At 37.9% G+C, this 25,720-nt stretch overlaps 1 protein-coding gene across 4 annotated transcripts in view; it reads left to right on the top strand.

Annotated features, from left to right (window-relative positions):
* Window positions 1-25,720, top strand: part of NCOR1 (nuclear receptor corepressor 1) — a 73,761-nt gene that overhangs the window by 31,023 nt on the left and 17,018 nt on the right. For 3 of the 4 annotated variants that reach the window (XM_055718304.1, XM_055718296.1, XM_055718308.1), the window contains 19 exons: window positions 458-548; window positions 1,083-1,261; window positions 1,734-1,788; window positions 2,583-2,684; window positions 9,244-9,374; window positions 9,870-10,087; window positions 11,778-11,840; window positions 12,439-12,578; window positions 13,320-13,446; window positions 14,885-15,440; window positions 17,426-17,555; window positions 17,863-18,058; window positions 20,521-20,694; window positions 21,602-21,762; window positions 22,158-22,278; window positions 22,399-22,500; window positions 23,000-23,097; window positions 24,112-24,280; window positions 24,846-24,986. In XM_055718304.1, coding sequence (XP_055574279.1) covers window positions 458-548; window positions 1,083-1,261; window positions 1,734-1,788; window positions 2,583-2,684; window positions 9,244-9,374; window positions 9,870-10,087; window positions 11,778-11,840; window positions 12,439-12,578; window positions 13,320-13,446; window positions 14,885-15,440; window positions 17,426-17,555; window positions 17,863-18,058; window positions 20,521-20,694; window positions 21,602-21,762; window positions 22,158-22,278; window positions 22,399-22,500; window positions 23,000-23,097; window positions 24,112-24,280; window positions 24,846-24,986 — 2,954 coding nt within the window. Of the gene's footprint in view, window positions 1-457; window positions 549-1,082; window positions 1,262-1,733; window positions 1,789-2,582; window positions 2,685-6,256; window positions 6,389-9,243; window positions 9,375-9,869; window positions 10,088-11,777; window positions 11,841-12,438; window positions 12,579-13,319; window positions 13,447-14,884; window positions 15,441-17,425; window positions 17,556-17,862; window positions 18,059-20,520; window positions 20,695-21,601; window positions 21,763-22,157; window positions 22,279-22,398; window positions 22,501-22,999; window positions 23,098-24,111; window positions 24,281-24,845; window positions 24,987-25,720 lie in introns of those variants that run through there. The other variant, XM_027806398.2, reaches the window with a different exon arrangement.

Raw genomic sequence — 25,720 nt, 5'->3', positions numbered from 1 at the left:
AGTAACTTGGCCAAAATGATGAAAGAAAAATTTAGTATTCCTTTTATCTTTTTTTTTTTTAAAAAAAAAGCCACGGTGTATCAGTTGTAGTAATTAAGGTGATGGGTTTTGTGCCACTGAACATTTTTCATGCTCCACAGAAGCGTATTAATGTATCTAAGGCAACTACTTGCAATGGAATCAGTGGTAACAATCCTTTTTTGCTGTTGACTCGAGCGTGCCCTTCTTGCTGAGCTTTGCAAATTCACCTGTGAAACTGAGCAGTTGTTTGAAATTGCAGTGTGCGAACAGAGTCTGTACTCTGAGACTGCTTAAGAAAAAAACAGCCCTAACTGATCTGTGAGACTGGTAACAGTTCTTTTGAGGAATTTTGAAGGTTGTCATTGTTGTGTACAAAGTCTGAAAATACAGCTGTTTTCCATTTTATCCTTACTACTTCTGTTTCCCCTAATTTTAGAGTTGGTCAAAGAGGGGCTGGACTTTCAGCAACTATTGCTAGAAGTGAACATGAGATTTCTGAAATCATTGATGGACTTTCTGAGCAGGAGGTGAGGCTGTTGTCTTTACTTTGCTATAGAAGCACAGCAAGTGACTCAATATATTTTTATTGGCAGTGAAAGGTCTCTTTCAAAGGGTTTGGTTTTTTTTGATAAGAGAAACATTTTGGGACTGGTTTGAGAGAATATGCATGAAATTTGGCTTGAAACAGGTCTTACAAATACTTTTAAGTGTTATGCTTCCTAATTGCATCGGTCCTAGATTTTTCTCATGTGTCGGTGTTCCTTGCAGGCTTGCTACAACATAGTTTTTTACAGCTCTAACAAACATGTGAAAACTCTTCCTTTCTAAAACCCTGTGCCGTTTTAGTTTTTCATTTGTGACACTGTTTCCTTAAGCTGACTGTGTAAATGTTTGTTGGGATAGTGACAACTTCTAGAAGAGTTTAGAAGCGGACAAAAAGAAATTTCAAACTGTGAATGTATACTGTGGTGGAGCTTTAAAGAGTTGTATAATTCAAGAACTGTAAACATTAGTATCAACTTTTTGAATTCTTTCCTTTTCCTTTTATTTTTTGTCTGTAGAATAATGAAAAACAAATGCGTCAGCTCTCTGTCATTCCTCCCATGATGTTTGATGCAGAACAAAGACGAGTCAAGTTTATTAATATGAATGGTCTGATGGAGGATCCCATGAAAGTTTATAAAGACAGACAGTTCATGAATGTCTGGACCGACCATGAGAAAGAGATTTTTAAGGAAAAGTAATGGGCTTTCTTATCTTTTATTTTTATTACATTGCAAATGGCAGTTAAATACCTAACCCCACAGTAAATGTCAGTTAAATCAAGAATGCTGAAGCTTTTGTGCAGTAATATTTGATAATGTTCTTAGTGGAATGAAGGAACCGTGGCAAAAGTTTTAGGCTTCTCCACTTATTTTTTTGTCTGAGTGGGCTCACATGCATTTAGTCCTTAGATAAGAACTTCTCTCAAAAGTGATATAGTTCTGTGATAACATTAAAATGGGAAGAGTAGGTATATGATCTCATTATGTCAGCTAATAGCTAATTTTAAGTGCTTAGTTCTAAATTTGCACAATTTGAAAACTGGGCTTCTTTGATTTCAGTTGTGTAAATCAAAGGCTTGCTGATGGAACAGATTGTTTGGAAGACTGCTTTGCTTATATGATCATGAATTATGTTGTTAAACTTAAATAATTTCTGATTTATAAAAGGTTTGTCCAACATCCCAAGAACTTTGGTCTAATTGCTTCCTACCTGGAACGAAAGGTAAGACCTTTTTTAATATAAGTAGAGCCTAGGGTGGGATCCCTGACTTTCCAAATGTAAGTCATTTATCCCAGCATCATTTTCTCTTCCTGGAAAAATTTTAAGTCCAAAAAAACCCCCAATTACTGCTTTGACAGGACTTGATCAGTAACGCAATCAGTGCATGCAGACATCTAACAAAAGTTAGTGAAATAGTGAAATTGCTATCGACAAAAATAAAAGAAAATGGCACTTCATTTAGTTTTGATCTTATTTTCTTTTTGAAGCAGGTAAGCTTAACTATCTCACTGTTTAGATAAGGACATAATTGGCTCTGCTGAGCCACTGTTCTATTGTAGAAATCTTGCCACCACCTCTCAAGTCAGTGGGATTCTACTGCTGGCTGAATTAGTCTCTAGAACTAATTGTAGTCTCTAGAAATGATTGTGCAGAACTGATGTAAGAAGTAACAGAATTAGGATTTGTTAAGACAACAGAATCTTGAATACATACAGCTGTTACGATAAACAAGCCTTCAAACTTGCAAATTGTCTAGTATAGATTAAATTACACAGACTGAAGTAGCAGAGGGATATTATAAATACATGAGGCTTGTGTTAAACACTATAATTTTACGCTTAGTTACATTGTTATATTTGTGTGTGAATTCACTTCCCTGCTGAGCAAACAAATCTAATAGAGTTTTATTTTAGTCTAGGGGCTGAATAGTTTAAGTGTTGAGAGAAATTAAATACTAAACCCATATTTTTTAATAGGAGTAAAACCTAAATATTTTTTTTGCTTTTTCACTTTAGAATGTTCCTGACTGTGTATTATATTATTATTTGACCAAGAAAAATGAAAATTATAAAGCCCTTGTGAGAAGGAATTATGGTAAACGCAGAGGAAGAAACCAGGTATCTTAAATGCATTCATCACTTGGATATTGCTATTTTATTGTTTCATATTTACAACTGTCTTACTATCCAGTATAGCAAGTATGTTATATGCATGAGGAAGTGGGAAAAGGAAAAATATTTTTTTCCTTTACTGCATTTTGAACCATTTTAAATTTAAATAAACCTGACCTCAAAGGGTGTTCTTTCAGTTTGTTTTTAATTCTGTGGAGTATTATCTTCCTTCGCACATTTGACTTCTTTTTTGATGTGACAATTCATTTTATTTGAGGTCCTGCCATAAGACATTGAAGTTGAATCCATCATTAAATCCTATGTTGGAGTCAACAGAAACTAGATTTAGCATGTGACTTGCAGTGGAAAATATATATAATCACTTCATAATGTTAGTGTTTGTCAAAAAGCAGAAATTAATAGTGATCTTTATTTGGTGGTCAGGCTCAAAGTCAAACTGGAACTTCATAGTAAGAAGAAAGAGACCAATTTAATGCATGCAAATAAAACTTCTGCTGATTCAGGAGGTATTTCTTTGGAAGTTTTGGAAGCCTTTGGAGGGGAAAAAACAGTGTATTATGGACAAAAAAAGCATATAAATATATTTGCTGGTGTACCAGGTTTAATGTGGATATTGGAAAACAAACAAAAAAATAACATTAAGAAATTTTTGGATTTTTTATTTTTAAGAAAGTAAGAGGAGTGCTGTGTGTTCACTGAACACGTTCCCTACTCTTCCCATTCTGATTTCCCCTTGCATCTATCAAGTACTTAGGAAATACTGCAAATAGGATGAAAGATGTGTCAGTGACAGGTTAGGAAAGAAGGTCATATATGAAATAAAAGTATATGGACATAGTACTAGATATAACAACAAAGCCTGCCAGGTATCTTGAGTTTGCATCCTTAAAATGAATTTAACAGCTGGAAACCAGTATAGATACGATGTGCTGAAGAAATACCCAGCGCTCTGTTAGAACTGAAGCTTGATGGAGGCAGGAGAGTCCTTTCAAATACGCAGACCTTAAAATCTGAAGAGTTGTGGGTTATCGGATTTAGTCATATTTCAGCAGCAATGCTAAAGAGAAAATTGTGGAGACTTTGAGGTATTCAGTACAAATCTGTACTGAACTGCAAAACAGCAAATTATATAAATATCACACTTCAGGATATTTGAATCCCCTTTTAAAATAATGTAAGTTTTCTGAGAGTCCCAGTAAATGTATTTTTAATATAAAATTGCTGCAAACTGTTTCAGTTTGTAAGTTGGTCCTGTTCACTAGATCATCATATTGTGTGCTTCTATGCTGCTGTTGTATAAATTATGGTCTGGTCCTCTAAGAAAAGAGGTCCTACCACAGAAGACTTGTCTGTACTGCACAAATTATGGATCGCTTGGGATAAGGTCATTGTCATTATGCACAAGATTTAGTTAGAGCTTCTACTGTGACTAATAGTGAACTACTGTGATGGGAGAAAATACTGGAAATAACCTGTATTTTGCCAGAGCTTCTGTTAGGCTTTCTAAGCCTAATAATGCTTTTTAATAGGAAAAATACATTGTCATGTGCCCAGTGATGGTGTTTGATTGCCATTAAAGTATGGATGCATGGAATACAAAGAAGATAGAAATAAATGAGATTGTCCAAAATGGAGACAATCGCTGTGGACGCTAAACACAGATAATGCTGCTGTTTTAAGTGGCTTACTTTCATATTCTGTTATAAAATGAGCTTGGTGTGATCACAGTAAGCATACACGTTGAGTGCTATCTTTGCCATATGCTGTTCTTCTGCAGCTGTTATGAGGGGTGAGGAGGCAGAACTGGCTCAAGCTGTAATGCAATATAACTAAGTTTTGAGATATGCAGATCATAACTGTGTATTTAAATGTCTATTGTTAAAGTTTAGAATATTGGAACCGGTGGAGTTCAAAATTTGGATGGATTTCTCAATCCGTAAATTGTTTGTTTTCCTTGGATAATGCATATATAAATAGAAATATTTTTATTACAGCTCTGTACCCAAGGGCATAGATTTGTAAACTTAGTTCACTATAAAAGGAAACCCAAGGTGCTCTGCCTGTCGTAGGAACTGCTCCTGTGAATACTGATATGTGTGAATAACTAAATATGTGAGTTGGAACACTGAAGCTGCTGTCGTTGTTTGTTCAACTCAAATTACTTGCTCTTTTGAATTTTAGCAGAGTTGTATGTCTTAATTGCTAGTTGTTGATCCACGTTAAGTACTGTAGCAGGTCACTGAACTTTGGGCAACTGCTTAATGTGTGCTTTGTTAAGGATGCAGATAAGTGTCAGACTTTATAGATCTGAAGAAGGTTGAGATGTACTTGCAAACTCGAGGAAATACTCTATAAACATTCTAAATGGGAAATTTTAACCACTTCTGGAAGTTTAAATTCAGAAGTGTTGTAGTTTACGTCTTCAGTAATGCTGTAGTAAGGAAATACATGATACCAAAAATAATTTTTATATTTCTTAATTTTAGTAATGATTAATTAGCAACATGTAGAACAGCTAGTAAAAAAACCTGAGAGCGTTGAACTGCCTTGCTTGCCAGAACTTTTATCTTACGGTTGCAGAATGCAGCTCATCTCCCTTCTCCCTCCCATGCCCCAGCTTTGTGTGAAGCTGATATTTTTCATATCTCTGAGCAGAAACCTGAAACTTCCTTGCTGACTGGCAAACACAAGTTGTGTGAGATTTATGATGTGCTCAGAGATGTGCTTATGCCAATAACAGGTGCTTCAGCTTAAACTCTTAATAATAGTTCATATATTTTTGTAAATTAGAAGGCAAGCAATTGGAATATTGCAGTGGAGAAGATATTAATCATGGTGATGATGTTGAGATCCTTCAGAGAATGTAGTGAGTACAATTTGACTCAAGTTTCAGCGTGGGGGCTTTTACTTTAGCAAAGCTGAATGCTAGATTAAGGCATGTCAAGTTAGGAGATAAGGCTTATTAAATTCTGATACATTGTTGTCCTCTAATAGGTCTAGAAAGGACTTTTTGTAAAAATGCTACTTAAACCATTCCAGAATGCTGATAGAGGCAAGTAAGCAAGTGTGACTTAAAAGAAATGTGACTTTTCAAATGAAGAGCAAGTTTTTACCATAGTATTGGAAGAAGGCATGGCTCTATGATGCTTTTGCATTGATTACAGAGAATTCCTTAAAAATCTCACCGCAAAGAGGTTCTTTCCAAGTAAAGTTTTCCATTGAAATTTGGTAGCAAAGCGGTAGTCAGCAAGAGGGGTGTTGCTGTGGTCTGGCTGCCTGGTCAGCACATCCACGTGTCTGTGGATGGAGCCGTGTGCCTTTGCAGCAGGTGGTACAGTCCGGTGATCTGACTAGACAGAAATTTGCTGTATGTCTGTGACGGCCAATCAAGCCGAGCTTGGTGGGGATTACCTCTGGTGACACCGGTGAGATTAGAAGGTTGTATGTGAGATGGGCAACTCTGCTCTAGGCAGCTTAGGTGGCAGAATGACACAGTTTCCTGGAATAAACACGTTGCTGGGTCAGGCAGCCTCTGTTAAAGAGCTGTGTGATGTCGGTGCCGGTGTGGGTTTTGTCCTTTTGAGTTGTACCCCGAGTTAAAGCCCGTCCCCCTTGTCTGGATAGTAAAAGTTTTAATCAACAGATGAATGTGCAGGTACGTCGCTGACGGAGGCTTCAACTGTTTTAAGGTTTGTGTTTAACCTACACTTGACCTATTGCTTATGCATGTTAAATAAATTCACTGTGGAATAGAGAACCCTGTTATTTACGTAGTGTGATGTTAAGTTAGCAAGGCAAAAGGAACAGAGGATTTTCAGTGACTGTTTTGTAAATAATTATATGTAAAATACGGATCTATTTTTTTAATTTTTATTTTTTCCTTCTGAAAATGCAGTTTTTAACGCCCTGATTTTGAGGCCAGTCTGTTTAGCACGATGGAAATAATTTATCTTAGCATGTCTCTGACATCTCGCTTGAAGGAAGGTTTTGCATAATCAATGCCAGCATCTTAAGTGCTAATAATTTGCAGCAAGATGATAGTGGTTAGTGTTTGGCATTTCTGCTCCAGTTCACATTATTAAAATGTCAAAAACAAGTCCTTCTTGTGATAATTTCGAGCCCCAGTTTTGTTAGTGAAACAGTGACACCTGCTGCTACACTTACAGGAAGGTTGGCTCCTCTGTGGGGAAAAAAAAAAAAGCCTATTTTGAGGAAATTTTCAGTGGACTGTAAAATCCGAGTTAATGAAGCCCTAAAAGAGCAATCTTGTAGTTCTCTGTCCTTGGCTTTCCATGAATTGCCAAGTGTACTTTGGGTATTGGTTTGAAAGGTTCTTTATATGAATATTACATGTATTTTGCTTTTTGAAGTTGGCTTGCAGCATCTAATGCCCAGCAAGGAACAGGCCGGTTCTGCACACACCAAATTTGAGCGGGGAGCCTCTGGGTGTTGCAGTTCTTCTGAAGGGGTGACTCGAGTGACGACTGATGGAGGTGGTTTGCTTAACACGTTCAAGCCCCTTCAGCGTAAACTCCTGTGACTGGTTCCCTCTGTGTGGCCATGTCTGACTCCACACCCTCTCTTACATTCCGTAGTTTCTTATGAAAACAGATTTAAGACAGAATTTAAACTGTAATCACGCATTTTAAATAAACTTCCATATTTTCCACAAGGAGGAAGAGAGCTCTTTCTTCCTCTTCCCTCTCCCCTCAGCTTTAACTGGAGTCCCGCCTGCTATAACCTCACTTGCAGCCTCAGGCTTTCTTTTCTCATTCTTGTTGTGGTGCCTCGTACAGAAGGCTTGGATTTTTTCATGGCACTTGGGAAAATCACCTTGTTACAGATACTGTTCAGCATGAACGGGCAATATGGATAATGCTCTAGGTGATTGATGTGGGTTGCTGGCTTTTGAGGCCCATCCAGAGAGTTCATTCATTTGCCGGTTGCTTCATGTAAGGCTTCTGGGATTTTGGGGAGTGGGTTGCGTGGATTATTTAGTGGCAGCCAACTACTGCTTGATATTTTAGCCTGGAGAGGAAGGAATTTGCTGGTGAGCTATGAACATAGAAGGGCGGCAGTGTTGGAAAGTAAGGTATTTTGGGCATGTGCAGATATATAATTGTAGGTGGCAAAAAGCAATATTTAGGCTCCTGACTATATTTAGGGAGGATAACAGCACTAAAACTTAAGGAAATTATTTCTGTAGCGACATTTGATAGATCTTTCCTAATACTTTACCCCCTGCCCCCCTGTATGAGCAGTGTCATTTTTCTAATGCTTTCTTACAATGGCACAGGATATTTGCCTTGTATAAGGTTAGATCACTTCTAGCAGCGAAGTTGAGGAATGTCAAGGCTAGGGGGTTTTTGTGTGCATGTCATAACGAATAGCAAAAACAATGCTACAAATTTTTCTAAATGTACATGTTTGGTTTTGTTTGGGGTTTTTTTAGCATCTGTAAGGGACCATGCTGGTAATTTTATGTGATCACATTAAGTAATAGAAATTTCTTCCATTAATTCCTGTTTGAAGCAGATTGTGTCTTCTGGAAAGTTTAAGTAAAATTTATGTGCTTTCTAATATGAGATAACTACCAGTGCAATGGTATCTGGATTGCTTTGAAAGATAAGGAGTGAGAGTCCCTTAACGGGTAATGCGTAGTGTTTTGTACTGTTTCCTTAGGATAATAACTTGTAATAGTCATTGCTTTGTCAGTGCTTAATGTGCTTGCAAATTATCACAATAAAGACTACAAAAGACTATAGTTGGAAAAAAACCAAACAACCCATAAAAATTCTAGGCTGTAGTTTTCCTTCTGTAAATGCGCTGGAAAGATAAGTCTAAAATTCTTGACCCAATCTTTTGAACAATTATATTTGTTACGACAGTTTTGAGAAGGTGACTTAGAGTTGGTCATAATTTTCATGCTACAAGATCTGCTTCCAAGTTGTAAGCTATCATGTTTCACTGTTTTAAAATGGACATCGTTAAAAATAAAATTTGAGAGGAGCAACACCATTACTACACAAAATGTTGGCCAGCCCTCTCCAAGCACTTCTAAAACATCGCTTTTCATTTTAGTGAAGCGTACGATAGCACGTGTATTTGTTGACACACGTAGGTGTACATTATCAGCCCTGTGCTCACGCTACAAAAGAAGCCTGTACCTCAGCGGAATTTATAAGACAAAATACCATATCTGAGTGGGGCATCTGACTGGAAGAAATGTAAAAGAAAATAAACTGAGAAATACTAAGGATATACAGCTAATATATAGAAACTGCACGTTCTGTGGCAAAGGGGACTTCTGAAGGCTGGGAGCCGTTGTCTGGTCCTTCACATTTGTTATGTTTCAGGGTGCAGATAGGTGTTACAGTTTCTGGCAGAGGCATTTTGCTGTTATGTTGACCGGTGTGCAGTAACTGTAACTTAAAATACCACCAAGCAGGAGGTAAGGCAGGGTCAGTGTTTGCAGTGCTTTGAGTACAAGTTGCTGCACCCTTGTGTGATGAAGTTGTGATATGTAAATCCCATTTCATTTCAGCAACAAATTGCTCGTCCTTCTCAAGAAGAAAAGGTAGAAGAAAAAGTAGAAGAAGAAAAAGCAGAAAAAGCAGAGAAAAAAGAGGAGGAAAAGAAAGATGAAGAGGAAAAGGATGAGAAGGAGGAATCTAAGTAAGTATATGTACTGAAAATGCATTTATTCACCCTAGATTGCAGGTTTTTTGCACAGATCAGAACAGGATTTGCATTAGCCTGACAATGAAGTCTGGGCTGAAAACTGTTCGTATTTAGGTTAGATTTTGTGCATTAAACAATTTTTTTGGACATACGGATTCCTCTGTTTTGTTGAACTAACCAGACAGGTGAAAAAAGCCGTGGGATTATTTTTATGCTCACAATAATTTTTCTGTCTTTTTGGTTTGGGCTTTTTTCATGTTCTATCACAGCATTTGTATTTTGTTTGATAATATCATGTATCTTTGTTATTCTCTAGCAACTCTCAATTTTACAGTAAGTGAATTCAGTTTCACTAAAGGAGTCTTTTGGGTTTGTGGAGTTTTGTTTTATAGTTTGTTGGGTTTTGGGGTTTTTTTGACATTGATATCAGGAATATCTGCCCATAATGGCTATCTGAATGTGACTGAATTATATTTTAACTACTCCCAGAGAGAATACCAAAGAAAAGGACAAAACCGAAGTTGCACCAGAGGAAACAGAGGAAAGGGAGCAGGCCACTCCTAGGGGCCGAAAAACAGCCAATAGTCAAGGTCGTCGTAAGGGCAGAATCACCAGATCAATGACAAATGAAGCTGCACAAGCAAATGCTGCTGCAGCTGCAGCCACTGAAGAACCACCACCGCCTATTCCACCCCCACCAGAACCTTGTGAGTAGCGTTTATAGGACGCTCGGGAACCCATCTGGTTGTCAAGCTCTTCACTGACATAAGGCTGTTTTCTGTGCATGCAGTGCACTTTTTTTTTCTTTTTTTTTTTTTTTTTCCTATTTAGTATTACATCTTTATTCTTAGGCCTACTTAATTTTGTGACTGTGTGGTACTGTTAAACTTCACGAGTGTAAATGCATGAATAGTATCTGTGTAATCATATGACTCTGTTAGAACCATGTGGAGGGAAAAAAAAAAGGCAGTTCAGCCTTTCTGTGATAATTCCATTTTCTCTCTTTGCAGGGTTAATGATGGATCTGTAGAGGTCCAAATGCCTTTGACACAGATAGACTTACAGGCTGTAGCTCACAGGATATTGTTGAATAAGTAGGCCTGATATTTGAGTACTTTAGGGAGTTTCATAATCTGAAATGGATCCTAGCAAGTTGTTTTTGTTGTTTCTGCATTAGATGGCAAGAGACTTACTTAAAATAAAATGTTACTTTCTTGGTATGTATGGTTAAAAAAGACTATGCTGTCTCTCACTGCATTTCTAAAAAGGCTGACATGATTTGTGGTGGTGCAGAAATACTAGCAGAGTACCTTGTGCCTAGTAAATAATTATCCAGGATGGCACGGCAGGGTGTGGGGGTTTTTTTTGGTGGTTATTTTTTTTTTCTTGCAGTGCTTTGCTGTGGCAAAAGTTTGTTGCTCCTAGCTAGTTACAGGCAGCTGCTATTCTAGAGCTTGTAACAACTCTTTTTTTTTTTGCTCAGATATTCTCCATATCCTAAAGAACAGAGTAAGTGGGCAAATTAGTTCTTGTTTAACTGTAAACATCAGAGACTGTGATAGACATTCTTGCTCAGTTGATATGGTGGGTTTTTGTCAGCAGCTAGACTAAGACAGTAATGGGTTTTGCTTTTGTTTCTGTTATTTGGGGTGTCTTTTTCCAAACCATTTTTTCAGGCTTTTCTGGAAAATCTAAAATAGTTTTTCAGTGGATCAGATAATTTATAATGTCTTACTTTTATTATTTCTTAATGGCAGCTGTTGAAGGGTCCGTGTTGTATGCTGTGCATAATGGCCAATATTACGAAAAGGAAATGGAGGCTGTTGAAGCTTAATGCCATTCAGAAATTTAAACAGAATTATATCAAATGCAGAGATGTGAATGAGAAGTGTTTTGCATTTGATCATACTTAGTTTCCTGCTTGTTTTTACTTTTTATTTTTCTGTTTGTCCAGTAGGAGACTCGGTGAATACAACAGTAGATTTCTTCATACCCACTAACCAATAAATAACCATTTTAGTTCTTTCCACAGCAGTCAGTGAAGTAAGATGGAAGTAGCTTATAGCATGTTGGATTGCCGCTTTTAGTAGTTGATGGTAATTATTGACAGTTTAAATAAAATTTTAATGATATATATGCCCAAGTTACTTACAAGTCTTCCTTGACAGATAATTAATCATAGTTTTGTAGGCAGTTTGCTGAGATTGTGGTGGTTTCTACTATATCCCTAACTTGGTTAATGGAGATTGACTACTCCCCACTGACAAGAGCAGCTTTTCCAAGTGACGTGAACAAGCACTAATGTAAATAGATTAGTTAACTATGGGATGCATGATTGGTGCCATAATAGTGAAGCCTGCTCTTTTTTTCTGACTAGTGTCTTTGTTTCTCTTTCAGCTTCTGCAGAGCCTGTGGAGACATCCCGCTGGACAGAAGAAGAAATGGAAGTTGCTAAGAAAGGTAAACCTTGTAAAGCTTTGGACTTACTTCTGAATACTTGTATTCAGTAAATTATTATCATTTTGTAAATAAAAGTGCTGTGATTTTTTTGCAACACTGTGCTGAATGGATAATCTGAAGCTTGCTGTTGGTTGTTTGGTTTTTTTTTTTAAAAAAAGCAAACATCTAACGACAGGATCAGTTTTTTAAGACTTACATTGGCTTTTTTCATATGGGCTACTAAAGTAACTTATAAAAATTAAAAAATTCCTTTTGTATAAGACATGCTTTACATAAAGAAGCTAATGTAGTTTATAACTTGTCTGTTCATTTGGCAGATACTTTTATCTGTAAATTTTATGCATAAAATCAATATTTTAGAAGAGGTATTGTGTATTAGCAACGGCAAAGGGTTAAGTTTGAAGGCTTCATAAGCAGACATTCAAGTTGACACAGCTTTTTTTTGCCCCGTAAGTAGTTACCAAGTACGCGGTCATAGCTTAAGGGCAGCAGTACTTCTGCACCTTACCTTTGCATAGGCATTGTTGTTCCATTTATTTGGGTTTCGATAGCTGAATTATTTAATGTAGCAAATATTGGTTTTTGTATGTTTGAACAGGCCTAGTGGAACATGGACGAAACTGGGCAGCAATTGCAAAAATGGTTGGGACAAAAAGTGAAGCTCAGTGTAAGAACTTCTACTTCAACTATAAAAGGAGACACAATCTGGACAGCCTCCTCCAACAGCACAAACAGAAGGTAAGTGCAGTGGGCATTTAATATTTTGTAGCAGAAAACTTGGCATCTTTCTAAAGTAATACATAATGCTTCACTAAGAGTGCTTTGCAATCACCACTTGTTTCCTTTTCTACTTGTTTTTGTGGTGTGTCATAAATCTCCTAGAAAAGGCAGCTGATGCTCACTGACTGGTGATACTAATTGCTTCTTGCTTTAAAATGCAATAGAAAATTTTCTACCAGAACACTCAAGCCTGAAGAATGCTTTAGTGCTCTGAAAACCACATTCCTCATCAGCACACCAGCAGCTGTAGAAGTTCAGGTTATTGCTGTAGAATAGTTACCTTGAAACACAATAAACACTAACCTTACAAAATGAAGCAAGAGAATTGGTAGAAGACCAGGAACTGAAAGTTTTGGGGCATCTAAAGTAGAATCCTGAGTGTTTGAGTCCTCTAAACTATGGTGTTAAGCTAGTCTTCTGTCACTGAAGTGAAGATCATCAGTATCTCTGTTTGCTACGGTGGCTCTGTTGTCCCCTAAACATACCTTGAGAGGGTGGTTTGTTCCCAAACTTATTTTCGATCAGGAGCAGCAAAAGCTGGCCTGAAGCTGAAAAAGTGTACCCCCTTGTGAGTGAATCTGTACTAAATAGAGATTCTCTGTCTTTCATTTCAACCTCAGATTAATAAATGAGAATGCATGTAAAAGGAAATAATACTTGCCAATTTTCAGTACAATGTAAATGCCGTGTCTTTATCAGTCTTCACGAAGGCCCCGTGAGGAGCGAGATGTATCACAGTGTGAGAGTGTAGCTTCGACTGTGTCGGCTCAGGAGGATGAAGACATTGAAGCATCTAACGAAGAAGAGAATCCAGAAGACAGTGAAGGTAACTTTTCTGGGAAGGAAGGTTACAGAAAGGGACCTATGTTTTGTGCCAATTAAATGCTCAGAAAGTTGTGTTCCACTACATAATGTAGGGCTCAAATCCTATGTTTCAGTTGGATTTTAGCAGTTGGAACTCGCTGGAGAGGAAAAAGCTTTTTTGGCATTGAGCAGCCTTAAGATGTTACTGCTTAATATTTTGAGAAGCTTTGAGTATGCTATCATCTAGAGGGTAAACAGTACCTGATAAAAAAAATTTGTACCTGTTGAAACAAGTTGAATCAAAGCTGTGTAACCTTTGCTAGTGGATAGTGTCAGTAAAGCTTCAGGCAGGCAAAGTTAATTGGTGGGTTTTTGTGGTTTGGTTTGGGTTTTTTTTGGGGGGGTTGTTTGTTTTTATTTGTTGACTGCAACTGCTAATAATTCTGGGCACACAGCATCAGCCAGTCTTGGCCAGCCTTTTTTGGAGTTATAAGCAACAGAATTCATAAATGATGAATGAGAGAACATGGCTAAGTGTTGGGGATTTTGGTTTTTACTTGTTGGTATTTTTTTAAGCTGCAGAGTGTGTGTGTGTATAATTCAGCAAATTGTCCATTTCTATAATAAGTCAAAATTACTTGTTATACAGATGGGTAGGTTAAAAGTGATGGATCCTTATTGCATCCTTTTATTTAACAAACATGGTTAAAATGTTTATGTGATTGTAAAGAATGAAGACTCTTATCAGAAGATAAGATTTGAATATAACATCTATGTTCTAGGTGTTGCCATAGTTTTTCATAATGTTTTTATTTATCTATAAGCTATTTATAATATAATGGAGTTCATGAACTAGACTAAAAAGAGGAGGAAGGATCTTTACTACAAAAACCTATAATTGGAATCCAATTGTTGATGCCATTTATACCTTTCACAGAGCAAAGATGACATTTTCAAGAAAACCATAATTCATAAAGGAGGTAAACTACAACTGTTAACTTACAACAAGAATTGGAAGTCAGCATGTGTATAAAATGTGACTGATTTTCATGTAAAATTAGTGGTTTGCCACTTCTGCCAGTGATGCCTCTAAAACCAGTTAATTTAAATAATTAAAGCTGCACCTTTAGCTGCTCTGGGTGTTGACTCTAGTCTTGTGATAAAGCGGCATCATATATGGAAGTACCAACTCTGACACATGCACAAGAGTTTACTTGGCTGACGCGCTGTAAGATCAGAGCTAGCTAAGTAGCCTTACTTCTGTAATTGCAGTCTCCCTCCTTAACCTGTATCTGCTGATTTTTGGTTACTCTCCCCTTGGGAGTCATTTCTTGAGGGTGGTTGACTTGCGTTTTGGGACAGCAGACACATCTTTGATTATTCTAAAGAAGCGGTTCATCAAAGCCTGGTTGGATTTTATTAATGTTGAACCTTTATGCCAAAACTTTTTTTTTCCCCAGGTGCTGAAAACAGTTCTGATACAGAAAGTGCTCCATCTCCAACTCCAGCAGAACCTGCTAAACCAAGTGAAGAAACTCAGTCTGAGAGCGCTGCTTCAAAAGTAACCACTGAAGCGACAGCAGAACAAGAATCTACCATTAAACCTGCAACCAGCACATCTCCCTCCTTAACAGCCCAAAGCGTATCAACAGCTGAAAGTCAGACCCCTGAGCCACAGGTTAAGGAAGAAATAAATAATGAGGCAGAAGAGCCTATGGAAGTTGACAACAGAAGCCATCCAGTTGAAGCTAAGCCTGTGATTACTCTTCCAGTACATACCAAAGTAGAACCTGTAGAGACTGAAATGAGGCTACCAGAGAATATTCAAGTGAAAATAGAGAGTGATACCAAAGAGAGAGAGATGGAGAAACCCAAGGAAAAGTCCGAACCAGAAGAAATGGACTACAGTCTGTCACAACCAGTTAATACAGCGAGACAGGAATCCCATTCAGATAATGATTCGAGTGCCACCTGTAGTGCTGATGAGGAAGTTGATGGAGAACCTGACAGACAAGGGTGAGTTTAATTTAGTGTTGAAATATTGCCATCTTTTCAGAAGTTGTTTAAAAAGTGGTTTTACTTAACAGCGATCCAAAACCTATCATTGATAGCACCATTTTTGTTACGAGTTTGTAATAGGGAAAGAATTTTTAAAGATTCTTTTCTGGAAGTGCAACAGAGGGAAATGCTGATGTAAAATTTTGATGAAAAGCCAAAAGAAGAGTCTTCTAACGCAAGATAAGGCAAAATTCTGTGGTGATATACTGACTAGGTAGGTAGCAAACTAGCACAACTACCCAGAAAGCTAGAGAATAGGGGAAGCTGAGCCATTTGGGCTCTGTTCAGAGCATGGGAATTCTGTTAAACAGTTACCTGGAAAGGACAGCTGCTTACTGAAACAATGAAAATTGGCTAAAGCAAGAAAAAAGATTCAAGATGCTCCTGGCATGGTTTTCTGTGATAAGTAGCTCTGTGGTACTTCTGGTGGGGAGGGGAAGATCTTGCTGCTGCAGGATTTTCTGATGCACAGCTATTTACTTAAATTTTTTTAGTTGGTCACTGATTTTTAATGGGGGGAATTTTGTAAATGCCCCCATCTACCCAAGAAACTCAACCGTGTAACTGGGTCTGTACTGAAGTTCTTTGCTTTGGTTTGGTTTTGTTGATATGTTACTTTTACACAATACTTAAGAACAAATCTACATGTTCGGAAGTAGGTTTGGAATACTTTTTATATTGTGATTGGGTAATGTGGGGTTTTAATTCCTTTTAGTGAAAAACTGTTTGGATATAGGCACAGAAATTTGGAGGTGGAGTTGTTCTAATTGATTCTTGCTCTCATAGCTCGGTTTAGTAGAATGCATCCAAAACTCCTTGAGTTTGACAGGGAAAATAGCTTGAATATATCTTCTAGTAGGAGATAAAATTTGTTTTTTAAAAAATAAAAATCTAAGGGCATAAAATGTTGATATTTTAGTTACCTTTTAACATTTCATGTTTATTTGCTTGTATAGCCTCTGGAGTCCTGTACCCAACTACTGTCATTGAATCAACCAGTAGAACTGAATCTCTTGAAGGCTATTGATAATAGAGTAGTGGAAGTATTTCTCTTACCAGTCAGTGTCCATAAATGAACGGGCAAGTGTCCTGAGAAATGGATGACCTCTTTCTCCGAAGTGTACAGTGTGTTCATGCAAACTTCCTAGTTCTGGGAACTTAGCCGTAAACACTGCGGATAACCTACATGAGTATACAGGGCTTTAAACGGACAATGCTGCATGTCTTTGGAACCGTTTATCTTTTGGGGGATGGCTGACACCACTGATAATATTCAAAGTCTTTTTAGTGTTCTGTTAGTGCAATTTCTATGTAACCACAGTACAGCATCAGAGCCAATGCCCCCTCCCTCTCAGTGGTCTTAATATACACACAGTACCAAGGATAGATGTTAAATGTCAAAAGTATCCAGTGTCATCGTACTGCATGTGATCTTTGGAAGAGTGCAGTTGATAGTGTTTCTGCACTCTCTTGCCTCTTCAGACATCATCTTTCCACTTCACAAATATATTAGCCCTCCGTGTGAGAGTAGTCTATTGTATATTACTAATTATTTCTTTCCTGTGGACTAAATATATCCAGGTCTTCCCATCTATTCCCCCCCCCCCCCCCCCCCCCCCCAAGCATTTTCTATAAAGACGGTTGCATTGTTATAGTACTGTGCATATAGAAAGTGCATACATAAATTTCTGGTAGGGGAGATTCTGAACACTTCTTTTGGTATTTCTGTTTTCTTATAAAAATACAGCATCTGTTGGCTACTCTACCAGTTGTGCTGTGGGACAAAACATAACATGGTTCTGATTTTCCAGCTGTTTGTCCAGTGTGTTAAATGTGTTGGGTTTTTGAAGTTAAAAGGCATACTTTTGCCTGTAAAATTTTTAAGATGTTTAATCTTGGTCTGTTTGGTGATATTTTCCCCTTCTTTCTATCTCTTTTTCCAGTATCTTCAGCAGGGAGTCAAAGCCCTCACTGTTAAATCCCGCTGGGTCAATACTGGTATCATCCACGATAAAGCAAGGGCAGATGGATCTGCAACAGCTTCACCACCGAGCTGCTGTCATACCACCTATGGTATGGGGTATTTAAGTGATATTTGTAGGAGTATATGTTGTCCCTAAAACTAATCGCAATACTAAAGCAGCAAAAGGTTGTGAAACAAATGTAGTAGTACATGATTTGCTTTGTTAGCCTGCTTTTGAGGGGGAAAGTAAGTTAAGTACAAATAAATACACAAGTAATAGCTTCAAAACAGGTGTGGACCATTTGAAACACTCATATATAGACTACAGCTGCTGCAGTGGAGGCATTGAGCACGATAGTTAGTTTGGTAAGTACCTGTATTAATGTATGTACTGTTAATACCTCTCTGTCCTTGTAGGTTTCTTGCAGTCCCTGTACTGTTCCTGTTGGAACACCAGTGAGTGGTTACGCGCTGTATCAACGGCACATTAAAGCAATGCATGAGTCAGCGCTGCTGGAAGAGCAACGCCAGAGGCAAGAGCAGCTGGATATGGAGTATCGAAGTGCTGTAAGCCCTTGTGGCACTTCCAAGAGCCCTAATGTTGAGTGGGAAGGTAGGTGTTTTCACACCTGTTGTGGAAATAGCTACATTTTATGTCCATGTGTTACTCTGCTGCCTCATTTAAGAATGAAAGTTTAGTGTACCAATAATTACCTATAGCTTTCTGGTGAAGGCACTTGATTGAAGGAACCTGGCTACTACAGAAATCCTGCTTCAGGTACAGTGCTGGAGAACTACCTGTAGCCCCTCTAGATAAGGTGGAAAAACTGGCTCCATTTGGGTTAAATTAAAAAATGAGTTGTTCCAACAGAGAGAGATTCAGAAAGGCAAGGTGTGCAGGTGGAGGACCCAGATAACTGCCTGTTCTGGCCCCTTTCAGGAGCTTAAGGTGAAGATGGGAGACAATTACTAAAGAACTGTGGGTGCAATTAAAAGGAATGTTTTACTGCACTGGAGCACGTACATGGACATTGAGCCCTGGAGTGGGGCACAAAAGTCTGGTAAAACTCTGCTACCGTAGCCTGTCTGTCCACAGAAGGGCTGTGTGAAAAGTTCTTTCCCATGGGAATAGGATGGTTGGTTGCTTTTGTATATAGAGAGGATACTTAGAGGCAGGGTTTGAACTGAACTGAATGTGGCTCTAGTGTGACCTTCAATATAGAACAAGATAAAAACTGCCTAGAGAACCTGTCAGGGTGACTAAATAAGGACATAGCTGTTACTGTTGCTGGTAGCAGGAAAGTGATTTGGATGGACGGTGTATGTTCCATCATCCAACTTACTGTTTAAAAGCCAAAGGATGCATTTATTAGCTTTCACTAGGCATTCATATTATGCTTTCTGTCTGTATATGTTGGCTATATTTTCATTCTTTGAACTGAAATTATTTTAATTCTATCAACATCTTGCAAATTACAAACAGCCTAGCAAAAGATATCTTTTCGGTTTTGTGCAAGAAAAGCATATTCTGTGGGAGGCCCAGTTCTGTACTAAGTGTGTAACTTTTACCTCTTCCTTTTCTAGCAAAGAAAACATAGCTCAACAAACTGTATGTTGTAACAAGGGAATAAACAGAGTAAGATTAATGTGCTGAATGTTAGTATTAAGAGATATCATCACAGTTGCATAATTTGCATTTTTTAGATATTATATTCTTGTGTGCTGTTTCTCTTGTCTCTGCAGTGTTAGCAACATAAACTATCATGTTCTTTGAAACTCAAAAATCCATGTATTTAACATGCATAACAATTTTAAATTATGTTATGAAAATGCTTCACCTTAATTACTTTTAGCGAAATAAAATGGAAGAAGCAGAACCATTTTTTTACCTGTTAAAATAGCGAGAAGGGAGCTTGTAGATTTGTGGAGGGCAGGGTAAGATTGTGGGTTTTGGAAGTTTGCTTCTTTAGGTGGCAAGTCTGGGGTTGCTTAAAAGTACCATTTAACTGAATAACTCTTGGCATTGGCAGTACGGTATTATGAAGTGTGGGAAAGTTCTGGGGTGAAGTGTCTGCCAGCAAAAATCAAGGTGCTTGTCGGAGCCAGACAGAAAGGGAGAGTTGGTGTGGTTAATGTAAATGGGTTCTGCAAGCCTGGACGTCTTAATCTGAAAACTAGAAGGGGCTGAAATGTCATCAGATCATTTCAGCAGCCACTTCCTAAGATACACTGTGCACATGAAGCTTGTCCCCCAACTGCTGCATGCAGCGGAGAGCCCACAGGCTGCTTAAAACCGTTGCATTGCATACACTGGTACGCTGCCTGTGTTGTGGGGCATCCTGTCAAACTAAAGGGCCTGTTGTTGAATTGGCTTGTGACAACCTACACAGTACTCTATCATGAAATAAAATACTAAAGCTATTGTGGGATAATTAGTGCCATATTTCTTTGACTATGTCAAAGGTTAAAGTTAAAAATTTACAGCTGCAGTAGACTTGTTCAGGTTCGTAATACGGAGTACTTAAATTGTCCATTGCCAAGAAAAGAAAGGAATTTCTGAAGTTCTGCTACTAGATTTTTAATTTCTTAAATTTGGTAAAAATGTATTTTCCCTTAAACATCATTGATGGGCAATATTGGTATTTGAAATTTGATTTGTGACTTCTCTGGGCAAGCAAACAAGGAAGGGAGGCTTTTTGTCTGGTGGGATTGGCTTGTAGGTCTGGCTAAACTTGATGTGAACCTGGCTGATGCACAGGACTTGGAAAGGAATCTTCCTTAAATGAAAGTTTTTTCAATAGCAGAGCTTTCACTTAAAGGACCTAAAGGATCCAAGTACTGGTTTTCACATAGAGAAAGTATGACAGTTTTCCAAAGCTTTGGATATAGAAGTATAGACATAAGAACACATTAAGCTCTACTTTAATACTACTATTAAATTGAAAAGTTTGTACCTGATGAGTATATCTGACATAGGAGTCAGGCCCTTTGTTAAAACTGTGTTGTAAACTGGACCTTTTGCCTTCAATTTCTAATCCAGGGTTCGGTTCTTTCTGATAAATTTAACCTTCACAGGAAAACCGGTGGCCTATATGCCTTATGCTGAGGTCAAGCGAGCAATAGAACAGGAAGCACAAGTGCAAAATACAGCAACAAGGTCAGCATCACCATACAGGCTATCTCCAAGAGAAGTCAATAAAGCCTCTCCCCAGCCTGATATGAATGCAGCTCGCTATAGTGTCCCGCCAGGTAAATGTTTTGTTACATACATAGTGATAATGTAGTCTTTATTTGGAAGCTGGACTTCTGTGACTTGATGTAGTACCAAATTACTCAATAAACACTTTGTGAATTAGCAGAAGAAGGAAGTAGGCTGTGCATGTAAATAGGTGCTCAGGATTTTTCTAGCTCTGGCGAGGTTGTGGTTTTGTTCTTTTATTGCTACATCAGCTGCATAATGTGTATTTTATTAAGCAAATAGGATGATCTGAAAAGTATTAGAACAGCATAGGGCCGAAGTCGTCAAGAGTTTTTCAGCTTAATACAAATACCTCATATTCATGGGTGGCCTTTCTTATGAAGGGGGGAGTTGAGCAAAGAAGAAAGCTGCTGCTATCCTTGGCATTAGTTTCTGACTGTAATTTTTAATATTATAGTCTGAATGTTTTATAAAGCATTGAAATAACTGACAATTCTTAATTCTGAAACTTAGATTATTGCTTTTCCCTTCAGAGTATAATGTCATGCTAAGAAAAGACAAAATCAGGGAAGCTTAGATCATACTTGACTCAGTTGTGTTCCATTTAAAGAATAAGAACTTTCTTTAAAAACAGGAAGACAACAAAAAAACTTGAACATACCCTAGGCTGCTATTTTTAAAAGCTTATTTTTCAGAGTTTGCAATTCTACAGTGCAGCTTTTGCCATTCCTTTTTGAACTTTGATGCAAGGTTGGATATTCTCCATTCAGTTCCCATGTGTAACATACACTTGGACATAGTGAATTTTAGAGTGTAAATACAGCTTAGGTAGCTTTTGGGTATTGTGAGGCAATTCCCATCAGAAATTGTCAGATGACTGTGCTATTTCTGTTCTTGTCCCTCTAACAATTAGTAGAGCTGAAACAGACTAATGTTTCACGTACAATTTTCCCCCAGTTCTCCAGCCAGCACCTCACCAAGTAATAACCAACATACCTGAAGGAGTCCGCCTTCCAACAACTAGACCCACCAGACCACCACCACCACTCATTCCATCCTCCAAAACAAGTGTGCCATCAGAAAAACCTTCCTTCATCATGGGAGGCTCAATCTCACAAGTAAGAGAATTATTATTGGAAAACCTGTGCTTGCATTGATTTCTTTGCCCTTTTGCAACCTTCAACATCTCGTACTTGGTTATGTGTTCAGAGCATTATTACTTAAGACCTATACGTGCCACCTCTAAATGTCCAGGAATTACAGGTGCCTTAGAAAACAGAACATGTTGCAGTTCTTCACATTTAGGAGTGTGGTTGAGGGTGTCCAGTTTGGGTGAACTGTGTCCCCAAACGAATAGACACTACCCTCCTGGTGCTCTGTGCTTTGATACTTTGCAGCGGTGTGCTGTAGCATTTTGAGACGGGATCATTAGCATTAGCATTCTTCTTTAAACATAGATGTGAATCTTCATTCCAGAAACAAGAGGTAACATATAATATATTTGTTGTTTCAGGGGACACCTGGCACTTACTTAACATCCCATAGTCAAGCTTCCTACACCCAAGAAACTGCAAAGCCATCGGTGGGTTCTATATCTCTTGGGCTGCCGAGGCAGCAGGAGTCAGCCAAATCTGGTAAGAAAATAAAAGCTTATGTGTTTTATATAGACTAATGATCTAAAATTAAAGAAAGTTAAAAAAAAAAAAAAAAGCACCAAAACCACCCAAACTTTTCCTTTTTCTTCTTCTGAATAGCTTCCCTGCCCTATATCAAACAAGAAGAATTTTCTCCCAGAAGCCAGAATTCCCAACCTGAGGGACTCCTGGTCAGGGCACAACATGAAAGTGTGGTTCGAGGTAAAGAAAGTCATACAGATTAAGAAACTTTGTCGGAGCCTGAGAAAACTGAGAGAATTAACTTCTAGAGCTCAAACTGCTGAACTGTTATTTTTAAGTATTACATGATTAATCTGCTCCCTATTTTCCGAGGCATGTGTAGTTGTAACTCGCTCCTCCTGTCTGCATGTCTCATTTAAAAACATTTGTTTCAAGGCATGCCAACTTCAAAATTAAGTCGCTCAGTAGAGCATAAGCAGAGCAATACATGAAATATCCAAATACATCAAAAGAAAAGAAACTAAATACCATGGATTAATGCTGTAGAAGACTTTTAGCCGGTAGAAGGCTATGTTAAAAGAGGAAGTTGTCTAACTGCCTCAAATGCATGCTGTTACACTGAAATTTCCCTCTATTGTGGTGTAAACTAACAGTTCTCACTAGAGTCTTTAATGACTTCAAATAGAGCAGCTTTTCTTTATGCTGTTATTTATCAGGATGTCTTACTATTTCAAATCAGGTACCACAACGATACAGGAGGGAAGTATAACGCGAGGAACTCCAACCAATAAAGTTTCTGTTGAGACCATTCCTTCTTTGAGAGGCTCCATAACTCAGGTAATTTTCCCCTTACTGAGAAGGCTGTAGCAAACCAGCATATTTAAACTCTCACCTTGAATGTATTTGCATGTCTGAAAAAGTAAATTAATATCACAGAGTAGGCACTGCCTTGAAAAAAGAAATTTTAATACAATCAGATGGTCAAATCCCACTACTGCTGAAGTCAGCATTGCCATGATTTCATCTTAGAATCATACAATCATTTAGGTTGAAAAATTCTTTTAAGGTCATTGAGTCCAACCTTTAATCCAGCACTGCCAAACCCCCCACTAAACCATGTCCCCAAGCACCACACATACACGTGTTTTAAACACATCTCAAGATGGTGACTCAGCCACTTCTTTGGGCAGCCTGTTCCAATGCTTGACATATATATGAGTCTTTAAACTTTTTAAATAAAACCACCAAAGCCTTTGGTATACTTAACTGAAGGCTTATTAGCAACTTCCCTGAAAACACAGCTGAGTTCAAATATTAAAATCAACTGTAAGCAGTCTTGCACAGATGCTATTTAAAGCCAAAAAGGTAAGTTAATCCCTTTTGTCTCATCATTTTTTAAATGCTCCTGGTTTGGTTGACATGGGATCTCTACTTATGGAGAGGAGCAGTAACAATTTCCTCTGAGATGGATAGGTTTCATTACTTTGCATAGGAATGAAACTTAATGGCACCATTAAGTATGTAGTGTGTTATCTGCCCCCTAAATGGTATTATAGGGTAAATGTTCTAGGCCATGAAATACTTTTGTAATATAGCACTCCCTATTCTTCTTTCTTTGTTTTTTAACAAGGTAGCAAATTGCCTACAAATGATCTTACCAATATTTAGGTAAAATGTCTAATAATAGAGGCAGAAGTTTAAGCCATACTGCTTGGTAAAATAATTGGTTTTCTAGATCTAAAATATGTTGTGGGTTTTGTTGTTGCAGGTTTTTTTTCCCCTCTTCACTGCTCCCTATTCTCTTAAATAAACACACATGTTCTGAATTATATTTGATTGATTTAAACGCAGGGTACACCAGCGCTGTCCCAGTCTGGCATAGCAGCTGATGCGTTATTGAAGGGAACTATCACCCGGCTAGCTACAGAAGACAGCAGCCCAGAAAAGTGCCGAGAGGAAGCTTCAGCCAAAGGCCATGTTATTTATGAAGGCAAAAGTGGGCATATTTTATCTTACGATAGTGAGTATTTGTGTATTCTACTGGATCAAAGTCAAGGCTACAGCAGGTTCTGCTTCTTTAATCCATAGCTGGAGTGTGTCTGCTTCCAAGTGGAGAGGTATAAACCGCAGTCACTGGGGTGCTGTCTGGGAGAATATTGGCCTGTCTGTGTTTTTGAGGGTAGGAGAATTAAAGTGATCCAGAAACCGTGCCTGTGTTCTGAGGAGTCTCCTGTACCATCTATTTAAAATATAGTTAAACTATTTAATTTCTGTGCCATTAATTTCCAATTTTTCATGGAATATTTTTATTTTGAAAGGTTAAACCACCAAGTTTAAAATTATCAAAATCAAAAGAAATGTATCCTTTAACTTTGAACTTCAGTTGAAATATTGATGAATGAGTAACTTTTAACAAACCATAAAAAAAAATATTTTTAAGGTTGAGATTTAATGTTACAATGTTATATTGAAGTTATGATGTTAAAATATTAAATGACCGGTGCTCTCTTTAAATGAGTGCTCTTGCATCTCTTTTTTTTTTTATTGTCCATGTTTCCTAACTGTACTGTTGTGAATTTTGCTAGCTATTAAAAATGTTCGTGAAGGAACAAGGAGTCCAAGAACTGCACATGAAATTGGTTTAAAGAGAAGCTATGATACAATGGAAGGAAATATAAAGCAAGGAATGTCAATGCGGGAATCTCCGGTGTCTGCACCGCTGGAAGGTAAAAATGGCAGCTTCCAAGGTGTTCTGTGTTTTATCCAAACCTTTCTGCATTGATGTAAGAGTATTTAGAGTTATTTTATGGAGCAGACTGAAGGAGAAATTAGATTGAAATCTTACACCACTAACCAAATCCATGTAATAACCACTGCAATTAAAACATGCTGGAAATATGACTGGAATAGATACTAGTTTTCCTTTTTGTTTTGCTGCTGTGTTCCCGTAACTGCAGGTAGTTCAGGTAGCACTTACTCCTCTCAGTAGGTCTGACACATCTGACTGGCTCTTCACAGTCCCAGTGGGTTGTGTAGAGCTCACACAACACGGAGTCCTACTGGCAGGGACTCCATGGGCACACCCGATAGTTAAATATTGGTCTCAGCCATGGCATAGTAACTTGATAACACATTGGCATGACCTTCTGCATTCCTGCAATAAACCTCTTCGATTATGCCAAGCAGGAGACTTGCACAGCTGCTGTAGCCTGCTTCAGGGCATCCCTATTATTATTTTGATTTAATAAACTGTAATCAAACTAAGCCTGCAAAGGTCAAGTCAGGCCTGTATAACTTTTCTGATTTTATTAAAAAATACAAATGCAAGAGAATATTTCATGCCTAAACTATTGTGTCTTAAAGTGCATTTTGTCCCATCTTTGAGTAGGCTTTAAAGACTATTTTGTGTATGTTTTTATCAGATGGAACAATATGAGTAAGGGGTTTCTAGACTGTATGT

This window comes from Falco cherrug, chromosome 1 (genome assembly GCF_023634085.1).
Source record: "Falco cherrug isolate bFalChe1 chromosome 1, bFalChe1.pri, whole genome shotgun sequence".
Taxonomy (NCBI): Eukaryota; Metazoa; Chordata; class Aves; order Falconiformes; family Falconidae; genus Falco; species Falco cherrug.
This window is presented reverse-complemented; position numbering and strand designations above follow the sequence as displayed.